The sequence below is a fragment of the Tasmannia lanceolata genome, unplaced genomic scaffold (genome assembly GCF_043159265.1).
Source record: "Tasmannia lanceolata isolate RefF3 unplaced genomic scaffold, GAP_Taslan_0.1 ptg000015l, whole genome shotgun sequence".
In the NCBI taxonomy this organism is placed as follows: Eukaryota; Viridiplantae; Streptophyta; class Magnoliopsida; order Canellales; family Winteraceae; genus Tasmannia; species Tasmannia lanceolata.
Window position 1 is genome coordinate 54,518,808 of NW_027518692.1, and position 15,984 is coordinate 54,534,791.

General features: G+C 39.5%; 2 protein-coding genes across 6 annotated transcripts; one reads left to right on the forward strand and one right to left on the reverse strand.

Moving 5' to 3' along the window:
* The first annotated feature begins 814 nt into the window (after window positions 1-814).
* On the forward strand, window positions 815-3,687 carry LOC143892463 (uncharacterized). 2 transcript variants are annotated; one of them, XM_077397088.1, is made up of 3 exons: window positions 815-1,283; window positions 1,493-1,911; window positions 3,107-3,687. In XM_077397088.1, exons 1-3 carry the CDS (start codon window positions 1,137-1,139, stop codon window positions 3,399-3,401), a joined length of 861 nt encoding a protein of 286 aa, XP_077253203.1. In that variant the 5' UTR covers window positions 815-1,136; the 3' UTR covers window positions 3,402-3,687. The 2 variants fall into 2 exon arrangements, with proteins under 2 accessions (XP_077253203.1, XP_077253204.1); XM_077397089.1 differs by having other exon boundaries at window positions 821-1,250.
* A 32-nt stretch (window positions 3,688-3,719) lies between these two features.
* LOC143892464 (uncharacterized) lies at window positions 3,720-14,318 on the reverse strand. Of its 4 annotated transcripts, none has more exons than XM_077397091.1 (5): window positions 13,640-14,318; window positions 11,925-12,263; window positions 10,753-11,221; window positions 4,280-4,347; window positions 3,720-4,189 (listed from the first exon to the last, which is right to left on the reverse strand). In XM_077397091.1, the coding sequence occupies exon 1, from the start codon at window positions 14,188-14,190 to the stop codon at window positions 13,675-13,677; it is 516 nt and encodes a 171-aa protein (XP_077253206.1). In that variant the 5' UTR covers window positions 14,191-14,318; the 3' UTR covers window positions 3,720-4,189; window positions 4,280-4,347; window positions 10,753-11,221; window positions 11,925-12,263; window positions 13,640-13,674. The 4 variants fall into 4 exon arrangements, with proteins under 4 accessions (XP_077253206.1, XP_077253207.1, XP_077253205.1 ...); XM_077397092.1 differs by having other exon boundaries at window positions 4,280-4,362; XM_077397090.1 differs by lacking the exons at window positions 10,753-11,221; window positions 11,925-12,263.
* Between the last annotated feature and the right edge of the window lie 1,666 nt (window positions 14,319-15,984).

Here is a 15,984-nt window from a genome sequence, read left to right on the forward strand (position 1 = left end):
CCCAGGCTGGCAATAAAGACTGATTTAGGACAAACGGTGGGATCACGTGATCCCACCAAAGACAACAAGAGCAATGTGAAATTCTTGAATTTCATATGCCATGTTTTTTACTCAGATTAAGACAACCCAAATCCCAGTTTAAACTAATTTTTAAGTCGTTGCAGGTATTATACTAGAGAGGGTCTTGGCTATCTCGGAAAAGGGTTATCTATGGAAAGATTTTCGTTTGGATTGCCATGTGTAAGATTATGTAAAATCAAGGCATTATGCTCTGTTTTTTTCTACACCCATTTTGAAGTCATAAAATTTGTTTTACGCCCATTTTACGTTCATGCTCCGTTTCTTTCGAGGTAAAAATGGACGTAAAATTTGTTTCATGCTCATTTTTACAACATAATACAAAATTAACGTCCATTTTTACATCGAAAGAAATGGAGCCTCAACGAAACGGAGACTTAGCAACCCTAAACGAGACATTATCCATCAAGGGTCCGGGATTTTCCAATCGAGGTGGAGCCAGTGGCAATGGGCCAGACTTGTTTTTGGATCAAAGGGTGGTAGTTATTAAAAAAAATCATGACTTTGATGGTCTTTATAAAATTTTCCTTAGAATTACCAGTTAAAGGCTAAAGTTTCTTGGGGGACATCTTACCACCTTAAGTCGAAGGGCCCACTCTTGGGTTGGCAACTAAACGATAAGGAAAAGGATTCAAGATCAAATAATGGCTCTCTAAAAGCAGTAGTATCTTTGTTGTTTTTAGCAGATGCAGTACTCCTTTTTTTTTTTTTTGATAGGTAGATGCAATACTCCTAGTTTGATGCTTTGAAGCTACATTCCCATTTCCCTTTCCAAGATAAAAACACCCATTAAAAGCTCTGATTTGACAATTCTAAGTTTAGAATAGATGGGTCATTTAGTTTTTGATAACTTAGCATTGAATGTGTTCTCGTGTAGCTTGAGAATTGGCCATTATTGACTCTGGATCAGTTTGGAGAGCAGCTTCAAAACGGGATCTATGAGCAAAAGGACTGGCCAACAGCATAAAAATGCTTAGGGGTGGCTTTGGAGATAAGATGTGGATGGTTTTTTTGTTGATTTGTTGATTTCTTGGTTTGGTGTTACTCTCAGAGAGAGGATGATTGGGGAAGATGATGGCTCAGGGACTGTTGATTGTTTGAGGGGAAGATTGCTTGCAGAGAGAGGAGCTTCTAGGGCTGCAAAAGAAGAAGCAAAGCTCATGGAAGAAAAGGTCTGTTTCTTTTATTTTCTACATTTGTTTTTGGTACTGTGCTTTGTTTTTACTCTTTCATTTGTTCATAAAGTTTCACTGCATGTTTCTTCTTCTTCTTTTTGTTTTTTACGTTCTAATGTAATTTTCATGCTTAGTATTCATACCATTAATATATTTTGATGCATTTCTTGGATAAATTAGAGAATAATGAGTTCATTAACAGATCTGTGACTCTCTCTTTTTTTCTTTTGGGGTTACAGGTGGTAGAGCTAGAAAGAGAGCTAAAGAGAGAGATCGGGTCCAAGAAGAGAGCTGAAAAGAAGCTGAAATTCGTGACGAAAAAGCTAGAATCTCTGAAACATTCATCTACTTTAGGCCAATTGAATTTGTCAGAAACTAAAGGATCCATTAGTTCAAAAGAAAAAAAAACTGATCTTCATACAGCAGAGCCCAAAAAATGCAAGACAGAAAGGAAGATGGGGGAAATAAAAGAAGAGTTAATCACAGAGGATTTCATACTAGACCATTCATCAACTATTGCTGCAGATTCAGTTCACCAAATGCCATCTTACAAAGAAAGTTCGAGTTCAGTGGACACTGCCCATTATTGTAAAAATGAAGAATCCAGCAAATTTAAAGACAATCTTAGCTCTGAAGAGTTCTTGAACTATTCACCGAGGTATGTTTATAGAAATTGACAGTCCTTTCTAGGGGTGCTAGGGCTTCAACTCGGGTCGGGTTGAAGCGACCCGAAGAACCCATTTTTCCAACCCGAGCTGGATCCGACCCAGTTCCAACCCGATAAGGTTCAACCCAACCTGACCCGACCGGAGTTCAACCTGACCCAACCCAACTTTTTAAGCTTACTTAAATAAAAAAATGATAAAAATGACGGGTTTCACTCGGGTCGGGTTGCCCAACCCCTCAACCTGAACCCAACCCGACCCAAATCAACTCGGGTTGAACCCGACCTGAGTTGCACCCCTAGCCTCAACTCGACCCGACCTTTTTTTTTGCATGGTGAGCAGAAAAATAGTATTAAACTGGGCTGTAAGTCGTGGGAGTTACCTAAGTAGCCTCTTCTCTCGCATGTATTTTACCCAAAAGTGGAGTTAACTAACTTACCCTCTTGGTAACAATTAGAAACGGGGTAAGTCGCACTCTCTCTTTTTCTCCTTGTTTAAAGGTAAACCAGCGCCTCTAAAATGGTTTATGCCGAAATTAGAAACGGGGCTAATCCTAATTTACAACCCATAGCATGGTTGACCATGGGATCACCCTGCCGAGAAAATTCTTTTCCCAAATTCCTATCCTTCTTGGACTCTAGCTTTTTAGCTAATATAAGGACTGCTCAACCATGATCAAAGGAAAATTTCTCACATTTATCGTGAAGGGTACAGAGTTGCAAATTGGTTCAATCAATGCTTTTTCATACAAGGTACATTAATGATTTACCCCTTAATTTACCCCCTAATTTATTTCCACCAGAACATATTTCGTCCTCCTAATGAGAGGCATAAGCAATGAGAGAGTTCTCGTGCTTGTGGGCGCAGCTGAACATGGGATAGCTAGCCCTTCAAACCCGGCTTTCAAAATGGGTCAAATTGAAATTAATGGTGTGTTGAACAGCTCTTGCTGGTTCTTTAGAAACTGTCAAGATCGCAAAGTTCAACAAGGACCAAGAAAACCAGAAATGCCACCCCACTACACAATGACAGAATGGCCTTCTAATCTTCTTGCAATCTCTTTGTATTGCTTGTTTCATCATCGGGTGTGCAACAGTGTTTGCGATATTATTTTCTGTTCCTTTTTTTCCTGGGTATTAATTGTAAAATATAGATAGATTCATGCTAAACATTCTCCTCTTCAAACAGACAATCTTCCGTGCACAGAGAAGAGCTTGAACACGCACAAGATCAGATGGGCTCTGGGCAAGCACAGGACCAGATGAAATCTGGGCAAGAACAATATCAGATGGAGTATGTGGAAAATCCACTAGCTTTAGTTTCAGCAAGCATCTGGACAGAGCCCAAGGCTTGCGAGCAACAGAGCAACAATAACATCCATGAAGTTCTGGTCGCTCTGCGACATGCCAAAGAGATTCTGCAAAGCTCAATGGGGAGGAGAGCTACTATTTGCTCTTACTCATTTGAATTGTATGGTGTTTAAGAGACATGTCCATGCAACATGCTCAGAGAAAACAGGGTGACGTCTTTAGTACACTGTTCTTCCTGAAAAATGGCTCAAGTTTCATTAGGAACTACTAAGATAACCCGATTCACTCTTCATCAGGGGCGTCTGAACCTGATTCACTGTTCATTGGGGGCGTCTGTTATATTAGTTACAAACTTGCAACAAACAGTGTAACCATTCTCTTATTTCGATATTTTAAGCTGGGTAACTGGCTACCAAAACATAATCTTAGACGAGCCGGGGCTGCCCAAATTGTTTAGAATGCGACAGAATGCACCTTCTATTACAGCAAGATAACTAGAATTCCATGCATGTATCATTAAAACTTGTGGCATGCCATTGCCTAACAGTATGATGCATGAGAGAAGGGATTTACAGTGAGGTTCCATGGGAGGGATGAAGGATAAAGGACAGCCTTCACTAATTATAAGTTAACACACAGGTAAAATATGAAACAAATTTGTTAATTGAATCACAGAGATCGATCAATGCAACTCCAGAATACAAAACATCCTAAATATTGTCCTAAGAAGCAAAACTCCATCTTGATTGCCATCGATATATAAAGAACCTCATAATACATCACGTGAAAGTTCGTTTAGTTTTTCCCCAAGAGTAATAATATAGCTGAAAAAACTTTAATGTATTGTCCAGGTGAGTTGGATTGAAATGGTTAGAATTGCCCAAAACCACAAGGAAGCAGGATTCCAATTACCATGCTTCTGATACTAGAACAGGAAAAATGCATCAGACCTGCTAAAGAACTGAAACGACACAAGAATGTAAAGTTATTCAAAAGATGAGCTTATAAAAAATAAAAATGGCAAGTCCAGATTAATATAGATAAAAGTTACCTTAGATATTGCCATCTTAGATGTCACTAGACAGATCAATGAGAAATCAATATCAGCTACAGCAATGCCTGTCAAAAGTTGATCTGGAAAAGGTTAAAAAGAATAACAGAGAACGGGAACTATTATTGTCCATACAATCTTAAGGCCAGTTAGAGCGCAAGAAAAGGTACTCTTGATAACATCTGAAAATTCGTATGGATAATGAATGAGGGAGAAAGCATACAAGTATGCACGAATGTCTTCAACATACACAGCAAAGCACCAATGCACAAAGAAACTTGACATGTGCAATACATGAATAATTAGACAGTTTTAGGGAAGGCTTCACCAAGGTAAACTAGGCATCTCACTCTATTGATTGAACTCCCTTTTGGTACAGAAATAGAAGCACAAATTAGCCCAGCCACAAGGTTGCAGTTCCTTCAATCCCCACAAGGTAAGAAAAACAAGGAATCTTAAAGCTTGAGGTCGGTGGAAGCCAAATATTTTTTTTTTGTACGATGACAACCCAAATTTTATTCATAAATGAGCAAAACATTACAACAGAAATTCTGTATAACCCTTCACCGTGCTAATAGTCTAAAACTTGGCATTTCCAAATTTAGAAATTAAATGAAAGAATCCTTCAAAGTTGGAAATTCCTATCCAGAAATAAATTTTAATGCCTGTCACTGAAATTATGTTCCATATACCAACCTGTAGAATTCCTTAAAAAGGTCTCCCAATCAGGTCCTTTATCCCGATTAGTGCTAACTGTGGGACCAAAGTTGTTGCTACCTCTAGAAACACTATTGTTGCTTCTTGAGGCAACTGGTCCTGACTGGACAACTCTGTCAGTTTGCTGCGATGACCAGGATCTAGTTGATTGGGCCTCTCTTATTTGGGATGTCCCACTTCTAGGGTTGGGGTACTTAAGATATCATTCAATTTCAAGAGCCTTATGATAGACATCCTCCATGGTCTCAGGAGAATGGAGTTTGACCTACCTCTTAATATCGTTCCTAAACCCATACACGAACTTTCCTACAGTCATGTAAAGTGCTTCAGAGACATCACATCTCATCGAAAGCTCCTCAAACTGAGACAAGTACTCAGTGACCGTGGAGTTCAACTGCTTCAAACCCAACAACTGCTTCAACACTTTGTTGTTTATAGAAGGTTGGGACGCACTTATCCTTTAACCTAGTCCTCATCTCATCCCAAGTGATATTGTACGGTTGTCCTAAATGCACTAAACTTCTTCTGCCAATGCCGCTTGGCAGATCCCAATAGCTAGGAAAGAAATTCAAGTAGTGTAAGAGGTCATATCCTTGTTAGTGCTAACTGAACTCTCTCCAATAGCTAGACACACTCTTCCAAGTAGTGTAAGAGGTCCTATACCTGCGACTGGCCCAAAAAATCTTAGATATGAAGTCTAAAGTGGCAGTGAGTGGAGAAAACTGAAAAAAGATGCAGCTTGTCAGAAGGAAGATGCAATTCTTATGAGGATCAGTGAACTAGATGCGAAGGAAGAGAGGGCCCCTCTTGATGGGAGTAGGGGTGAAAACGGATCGAATTCGGAGCGGATATGGCTATATCCGAATTCAATGAATATTTAATATCTATTACCGAATTCGTATCCGCAGGATATTGTTCGAATTCGGATATTATCCGTATCCGTTTATTCGGTAAATTCAAACATTTTATTGCAGCACTTTATCTTTTTTCTCCTTCTTACTCGAATGAATTTTTCAAACCCTAAAACTAGACCTCTACATTCTCTTCACAAAATTAACTCTCAAACCCTAAAATATATGAGATCCTCTTCTTCCTTTTAAAACAAAGGCAGAGAGAGAGAGGGAGGCGGTGGGGATGGATGATAGTGTTGGTAGTGGTTTTTGGGTTTTTCCTTCTTTTTTTTTATATATGATGGAATGGGTTTGGGCCATTTTTGTGTTTGTTTGTTTTTTTTTCTAAAAAGAAAATTCACTTTTCTTTTAGAAACAAAACATAGTGTGTCATTACTAAAAATAAATATTAATGATATTATTAATAATAAATAAAAAGGATTTACTTCTCGGATTCGGATGTTAAACGGATCGGATATACCATTTACCAGATTCGCATCCGCTAAGAGCTGGATATCTCATAAACGGATTCGGATAATATCCGCTTGAAACGGATTCGGATAATATTCGCTTTAAACGGATTCGGATGCGGACGGTAATCGAATTTCCGAATATCCATTTACACCCCTAGATGGGAGGGTGTCATCAGAGAGCTTCGCTGAAGTAAGTCCAAGATAGGATCATCTTGCAGGAAGCGGTGAAATGACATCCAAGATCGATATCCAAGTGGCTAAAGTAGGGTGATGAGAATATGGCGCACTTCCTCAGTATTGCAAATGCAAGGATAATGAATAATATCCAATCCTTAGTGATAGGAGCATTGCAATGATAATCTGAAGGTGATAGCATCGCAGATTATGAGATCCCCCCACCCACCCACACTAAAAAAAAAAAAAAAGAAGACTCCGGACGAGATTGTTTTTTATTGTCTTGCATCATTGGTGGGCAATGAGGGGTTAGAGGCCCCCTTTACTGAGGAAGAAGTAAAGAAAGCCCATTTTTCCCTGAGAGGAAGGATGCTAAAGCCCCGGGTTCCAATTTGGTATTCTTCCAGGAGTGTTGGGAAACGATCAAAGGGAATTTTATGGCTATGTTCGGAGATTTCTTTGGGTGTCTCAGACTAGATAAGAATATTTGGGGATACCTTCAGATTGCTCATTCCAAAGAGGGATGGAAAAGAGCATCAAAATGATTTAAAAAAAAAAAAACTGGTAGAGCATCAAAATGATTTCAAGTCTATTAGTTTTGTGGAAAGCATATATAAGATTCTTGCTAAGGTAATGGCTGACCGCATAAGAGGAGTCTTGGGGTCGCTCATTTCCCAATCTCAAAGTTCCTTTATCAGAGGTAAATAAATTCTGAGTGGGGCCCTAATTGGAAATAAGAGCCTTGCTTTCTAACAGAGAAGTGGAAGAAGCAGTGTGGTAAGATGGATATGTAGGAGGTGTATAGTAGGGTGGAGAAGAGCTGCTTGGATTAACACATGGAACGAATGGGTTTTGGCAGTAGATTGAGTGATTGGATGAGAAGATGTATTTCGTGAGTATGGTGTTCCATATTGGTGAACAGTTCGCGTATAAATTTTTTAAGACCTCCAAGGGGCAGAAGTAGGTTGATCGTAGTTACTAGGGTGGGAAACGAATTCGGGAAGCGAGACATGAAACGGAAACGATAAAAGCAAGGAAAAAATAGAGGGGAAACGAGAAATAGAAAAGCCATGGAAAATCGTATGAGAAACACATTGGGAAACGTCTTAGGAAACACATTAGAAACGTTTAAGAAAAGACAGATAAACGTCAATGAAAACATATGAAAGACAAGGAAAACATGAATAATATGGTTTTTTTTTTTTTTAATGATATGAAATATATGGTTTTGTATATTTAAAATTTGTTAATTTCAAGTTTCTATTTGAATATTTTTTTTTATTTTTTTATTACAATATATGCTATAGTTTTCCTTTTTAATATCAATTCCTGAATTTTGGTGTGTTTTTTCCACAACGATTTTCCTAAGTTCACACATATTTCCCACACCTTTCAATATGTTTTCTACATGTCTCCATACATCCCTCACACGTTTCAGAAGGGTGGTGAAGAAGCTTTCGCCGTAGAAGAAGTCATTCTTTCTTTAGGTGGGACGATCATGCTTATAAATTTTTTTTGCCACTCTTCCCCTGTACTTAATGTCCCTCTTTGTTGTCCTTTGGGCGTGCTTAATAGACTTGAGTAGCCTTTTTTGAAAGATGAGAATAATAAAGAGTAAAAAAATAGACTTGAGTAGCTACCTTACTTATCAATTCCGTTCCGTTCCGGCCGGAACGCACCGGAATTCCGGTTCCGGTCCGGATTCCGGAACGGAATGCCTATATTTCCCGTTCCGGTCCAGATTCCAGTCCGTTCCAGTCATTCCGGCCGGAATGGGCGAAACCCCCTATTCCGGCCGGAATGGGGTTGAAAAGTTGGAAAAATAAAAATAAAAAATTTTAAAATCCAAAAAATTATGGAAATGCCCTTATGGCTGTTGGGGAGTGTATTTTACATATTTACCCTCGTTTTATGACGGTGGAGGTGCTGTTTGGAGGGCTATTTTCGTCTTTTTGCAAAAAATTAGAAAAAAATTCAAAAAATTCCCCTCGCCGAAGTGGAACAAAAATTCCAAAAAATTTAGCATACCCACTGGATTTTTTTCATATTTTTAACTTTTTTTAAAAAAAATTCCCCTCGCCGGAGCGGAACGAAAAGTTTCTAACGAAACGCCGAACGAAACGGCCGAAACACCGAAACGTTCCGTTCCAGTAGCTAAAACGGAACGGTGACCGGAACGAAATTTATAACTAAGGTAGCTACAGAAGAACTTTCTAAGGAATAACGAGGAGAGTAGGAATTATCACCTGGTTAGTTGGGGGGAAATCTGCAAGAATATGCTCGAGGTTGGGCATCTGAAGCCTTAGAGTGGTGAACAAGCCTCTTTTTAACCAAATGGTTGTGGAGGTTTGCAGAAGAGCAAGATGCCAAGATCATCTCTCGCAGAAAGTTATAGCTAGTAAGCACGGCTCTTGCTTCGGTGGGTGGTCTTCCTTGGATGAGTACTAGCTCCTAGGTATCACCGCTTGGAGAGATATCATAAGATCTATGGAGTGCTTCCAATTGGGTATCCGTTTTAGAGTGGACTAAGGATATCAGATTCACTTCTGGCATGACTTATGGTATGGTGAGAGGCCTCTAATGACGGATTTTCTAGCTCTCTTCAGCATTGGAATCGACAGGTGGCTGAGTGCTATTGAGTCATTTAGCCATCGCAATAGGAAGTGGTTTGGAGAGTTCAGTCCATGAGGAATTTCTTTGACAGAGTGCTGGATATTGTGAACAATTAATTACCGAGATGCCATTAAAAAAGACTTAATGCCAAGATTGACTTTAATCTACTCCTAGTAGGGAGATCACAATCAGATCTTTCTTTTTCTAACTAGCCACGATTGCGTCCCCCATTCAGCGAGGAAGATGTGGTAGCGTCCTGCTCCAAACTGCACATACGCTTTTTGCTTGATCACCTATCTGGACAAGATCCTTCGATCGACCATTTGTGAAACCAAACATCAACAATAGATGTGTCATGTGTTGCGTAGAAAAGGAGATAGTGAATCAACTCTTCATTCACTGCACCTTCGCAATGGAGATTTGGGGCTTCATCTGTAGTCTGTCTGTTAGGAGTTGTTTGGGGTCATTCAAAAAAAAGAAAGAAGAAGAGTTGTTTGGGCCTTCCCAATTCATATTTCGGACCTTGTCAAGGCTTGTGCATTTGCGTCCTACCCTACCATGTGCAGATTGCTATGGAGTGTATCCCTCTTGGAGGCCATATGGATGGATGGATGGTTTGGAAGGAGAGAAGAAGATTTTGAAGTGATCCATCAGCGAGGCTTGTAGTATCCAGCAACATATTTGCTCTTTTCTGTTTCCTTGGGCAACCATTCTTGTGGAGTTCAGAGGTTTCTTAGAATCCTCATTCGCTTTCTGTGGGATGCGATCCAATTTGGTGAGGCCCAAGCTGATTGTTCGATGCTTAAGTGGTTCCCTCTCTAGCAATGGGTTCTCAAAGCTGACCTTTGATGGTTGCATCTTGGGAATGCATTCTGCTGGTCAGCCTGTCTTGATGAGATCCTCACCGTGGATCATATTCATACTGGACAAAAGATTATAGTCAACCATTGTGTCAGGTGCCTTACACAAGTCCACTGAACACTTTCTTCAGCGTATCTATACTCTTGAGTTCTGGTACTTTGTCCTTGGTCACTTTGGAGTTAGTTGGGTTCCCCCTGGTCATGTAGCATATCATATTGAGTCGTGTAGTTTCGCCCCTTGATGGTGTATAGTTTGGTGGCAGCTACTCTTTTGATGGGTTTCCTCTGTTTTCTGATACTTCTTCCCCTCTCCTTTCTTGTTCCTCTCTTATTCCTTAGATCTTTGTACTATAACTTCAAACCAGCTCATCTTTGGGTTTTGCCTTTCTTTATTAATAATATTTGTGATTCACCATTAAAAAACAAGAATGACATACTGACCACTAAAACAAACATAATAACTTGTTACTCTCACAACCTAAAGCACTAAATGTGAAGCTTAAGAACCTTATAACAAAGGCTGTCAGCTCTGGTATCTTAGATCCAAAGTGGACCCACCAGTTAGTTACATTAAGCAGTTGACATTTTATTAGATTTTTTTTTAATGGTGACATTTTATTAAGATAACAATAACACATAATGAACTATTCAAAAAAAAAAAAAAATGACAAAAAAAAATCAGATATTATATAAACAACGACTAATAGCAAATATGTAAAAGGTGAAAATTTCAAACTAAAATGTACCTGGAGAACACTAGTTCATTGTTTCAATGGCCATGAGGGTGCCAAACTCTCCATCGGCCTTGTCATAAAAATCTAGCTGGACACTCGCCAGCGTACGCTTTTTAGTGTCACTACCCAACAGCCTATCCGTACACTGGTATAGACCATCGTTCACCTCATCCACCTTGAAGTAGCCAGCTGAATATTTGAGATGGGGATTTAGATAGTACCTAGCTGGTGTAGGGGACAATGCAACTGGTTCGTCCACTCCCATCAATCTTCGTACAAATAGGAATAAATTTTATTTCGCTGCCCCTACAGTTAAACTCAATCTTCTCCTTAGATGAATCCATCAGCTCATAAATAAAGCCCGTAGCATGCTTCTTCTCTAAATTCACCTCTAAGAACACCAATATAAAGCATTGTACCCATAATGCAGTAGGCTATAATTGTACGTTCCATCACGCCATCACCCTTCTTGGCGAAAGAACTGGGTGTACAAGCCTCAAAGAAAATAATGATATGAGAGACTACTTCTGCTTATATAAGTTATGTGGTGTGAATAGAAAGTGACAAATTTAGTGAGAGTGGAACAGAGAAGCTTGCAGTTTCTTCATATGAGATCTCATTAAACTAAGAACCCATGAATGCTCATATATATATATATATATATATATATATATATATATATATATATAGAGAGAGAGAGAGAGAGAGAGAGAGAGAGAGAGAGAATAGAGTTCCTAAGGTGTCACCTCATATAGCTTATATGAGGTGGCGCTCACAAAACATAAGGGGCCCACATTTTTGGGGTAATCCAAACCACTCATTTGAAAGGCCCTTAGATGGATATGGTGCCTACAAAAAATCAGGTCCATAGGATCATCCTAACCCTTCCATTTATGGAGGTTAAAAATGGGCAGATTTATGGAGGTTTATACCCATCCATTTCAACCTCCACAAATGGAAGGGTTAGGATGATCCTATGAAGTTGATTTTTTGGGCACACCCTATCTATGTGAGGGCCTATCAAATGAATGCTTTGGATCATCCAGACAAAGTGGGCCCCTTATGTTTTTAAGCGCCACCTCATATAAGCTATATGAGGTGACACCTTAGGAACTCTACTCTCATATATATATATATATATATATATATATATATATATATATATACTTCGTCACTTGCCTTACCTTCTTAACGGTCTCAACAAGGACCTTGCGCTTAGCGATGCTCTTTATTATCAAGTCGATGCAATGAGCAACGCAGCGAATCCAATTCTCCCTCATCTTCATTAACTTATCTCCCGCACTAACGTAGTTTTAAAACTTCCCCGTGTCGTCGTGGACTCCCCCGAGTCGACTCCCTTTTACTTTGGCCGCGTCATTGTCCGAGTCCGCATCTTACCGTACAAAGTCAATAAAAACTCCTTTCACTCTCCCAAGTTGGGATCGCGTCAACCGAGTACGTGAGCGCGCTGTGCCGAGCTGATTAGGATTTTCTTTGGCCGCGTTTTGACCCACATTCGTGTTCTGAAACACTGGATTATTAGTGGTAACATGCACCACATTATACTTTCTAATCTCCTCAGTCACATCATCAATAAGACAAAACATCAAATTACCATCGCTGATGGAACTAGAAGCATCAACAGATTTTAAAAAACCTGTCCATGCTGGACAATTAATAAGAAAATTGATTAAATATCTATTCTTCCCATCTGTCCATCCATCGGAAATGAGATGAAGAAATTGTCTAAACAGGCAGTTATCATTCTATCTCACATTAGAGGACTAAGATGGAATACAAAGCAAGCAAGCACGCACGCATGCACGCGCACACACACACACCAATGGTCATTTCCAAGTTTGAATAGAAGAGCTGTTGGAAACTGCGAACAAAAATTGTGATCAACATGACCAAAGAAAGCAGAAAGAAATCATGCAAGATCATGTCCAGATGGATTAAACTAAAGGCTTTCCATGTCCAAATCCAAGGCAGACTCAGAAGCAGTAGAAGATGTAAGAGATACAAAAGTGTGAGCTCAGGAAAGCAATGAGCTGACGGGGCCAAGGTTTCGCAGAGGTCCACATAAAAAATACAAAGCAGTTGCCAAAAACTAATAATTAGCCAATCTTGATCGATCATAAAACAAATGACCAACTTCAATATGATGTGCTAGACAGAAGAACGGCAATGGAAAATGTAATTTCGCCAATCCTTAAATCAAAGGGTAATCTGATAACCAACTTATAGATGTTGGTCCACAGGAAATCCCCATTTAAATATAAAAAAACATGTAAATCTATCCTGAGAAAGTACAAGACCCATCATACACTCCCACCATAACTGAAGCAGATTTCACACACTTTGTTAGAGTTTCTGTTCGCATGTTACTAACGAGAACAATAATGCTACCAAGATCCTCCATATATTAGCTTTTTTTTTTTAAATGGAATATAGGTGCAACAATGAAACCATATCATCTATAACAATTCCACCACTCAACAGTTCAAGATAACTCTCAGCAATTGAAAACCAAGATTTTAAGTTGTTCTCCCGACATTGAATATAGAGAGAGATAAAAGAATGAAATTTGAATTCCCAATTGCAATTCTACTAAGAAAAAGAGCATTTCACTTCTACTTTGCAAGATTAACAAGCCAATGAGAGGTAAAACATCAATAGTGCCACTTCCTTCGAATTACAAAATCCATTGAATCTAGAGAGATAAAATCTTGAAATTTGAATTCCAACTGTAATTCTACTAAAAAAAACAGAGCATTTCACTTCCAATTTGCAACATAAACAATCCAATGATAGGTAAAGTAAAACAACAATAGTGCCATTTCCTTCGAATTAGACGAAAATGATTATAGCAAGAAGCATCTGAAAGTAAGCACAAAACCTTGTTTCTTTCTAATCAAATTATCAGCAGCTAATCTAATCGCCGCCCTTTTGTTTTCTCCTCTTCTTCTTTCTATGCTCCTCGTTTCGATCCGCTGACCCATTTTCCACCTCCACCTTCTTCCTCTTCTTTCTCTCCCCCTCCTTTTCTTTATCCCCTTCTCTCTCTTCTCCCAAATCTCTTCTTTTTTTCTTCCTACTCCCCTTTTCATCATCAAAATTACCATCTCTATCTCCTAAATTGAGATTTCTATCTTGATGAAAGACAACTGATTTGTCTCCACTAGGGTTTTTCTCTGCGCCCGTAAAATTCCCCCTATCGACCGTCTCAAAGAGGGGTTTTTGTCTGTTCTTGCGCTCGGATTTCTTTAGGGTTTTCAGTTCTTTATGAAATTGGAGAAGATGGTTGAAGGAAGCCGAAGCACGTTTCAGGTAGGCCGAAACGGCTTGCGAAGCTCCCGTTTCGGTGGAGACGAAACGAGAAAGAGTGCGAGCGGCTTTTTTCAGAGAGATCGGACTGGAAGAAACAACCGAACCGCTTATCGATTTCATTTTCTACTTCTTCTCTCCTCCTAGGGTTTATCACGGAGAGAGGATATAGAGGAAAACCTTTGTTTTTTTGCTCCACCTCTTCTTGCCTCTCTAGGGTTTGTCTTTCCGTTATTATATTTTGGGAAAAATACACTTAGACCCCTGTGGTTTATTACGCATCCAACTTAACCCCTAATGTTTAAAAAGTTATAAGTAGACCCCCTTGTCGTTTCAATTTGTATAAGGTAGCCCGTACCTATCAATGCTAATGAAAACCCCATACCCCCACCAAACCCCGTACCCAAATCCAAACACTACTAAAAACACAGCGGGCCTACATTGTTTGGATGATCCAAAACGTTCATTTGATGGGCCCCGACATAGATAGGGTGTGCCCAAAAAATCAGCTCCATAGGATAATCCTAACCTTTCAATCTGTGGACGAACCGTCGTCAACTGAGGGGGTCTACCTTACACAAATTGAAACCAGAGGGGTCTACTTGTAACTTTCTAAACATTAGGGGTTAAGTTGAATGTGTCACGAACCATAGGGGTCGAAGTGTATTTTTCCCTAATATTTTTATTCTTTTCCCACGGAGAGAGAGATTTCTTTTCCAACTCTTGGAACTACTACTAGGGACCCTTTTTCAGGTACATCGAGAAGAATCAAATAGGTTCATCCTTCGGGCCATTATGTGGGGCCCATGGTTTCTGTGGCCAAGATGGAGGTGGGTCATTAAAAATAGGTGGTTCTTCTTATTTCTTAATAGCGGTGTCGGATCCCTTTTTGATAAGATCCTTTTCGAAGTTCCTTTCGGATCTTAATTTGTCAGCTTGGGTTCCAATCCATTTTCAAATGGGCCCGTCCATTGGAGTGTACTCTTACTAGTATTGTACGTGCCTCTATTTGTTGCTCCTAGCTTAATTCAGGCAGTAAGACAGATTAGCAGCCGTAAAAGTAGTTTAGGGGTGTAACTACAACACATGTACTATACTTATAAGGGCTGATTCATTTATTAATGGAAATGATATCGGAGCTAAGGTGTTTCGATAAACAAGCGCTTCACTTGTTTGTCATGTAGTATTTAAAGGGATATCAGATGATATTACGGTTCTAAAAAGCTCTTTAAACCCTTTAAATACTGCACGACAAACAAGTGGAGCGCATGTTTATCGAAACACTTGGCGCAGATATCATTTCCCTTTATTAATATGCACCCTAAACAAAGTAAGACCTATCTCCCCCTTCTTGACGTCGGGGGAAGTTCACTTGCTGCTTGAGGTTAGGGGAGAAAAGAGAAAAGAAACTAGAGAGAGAGAGAGAGATGATCATAACTGAAACAAAAAGCAGGGAAATTAAATGTTTGTCGTTTTGAGTAGGGTTTTTAGTAGACCATCCGTGAAATGCCTTCTGCGATGTCCCTAGCAACCCCCAACCCTTAATAAATATTAAATAGAGATAAATAAAAGGGATTTGCTAGCGTCCATCGCAGAAGGCATTTTGCGGATGGGCTGTTGCATGTGAGAGCAGCCACCTCGTGAATGAAGACAAAATCTGCTGAAAAGTGAGCCTGTGTGGCTGTTCTCACATGCAACAGCCCATCCGTGAAATCTTTTTTATGATGGACGCTAGCAAATCCCTAAATAAAAATATGAAGGATATTTTCATACCCTCCCGCCCTCCATTTGAATCTAGGACGTTGGCTACGTCCAGATCGCGATCCAAAATACTGTTGGGCATTAGGATATGGATCCGATGTACTTGTTTGGATCCGGTTGAAATGCCCAAATCTTGTCCATTAATGTTCGGATCCT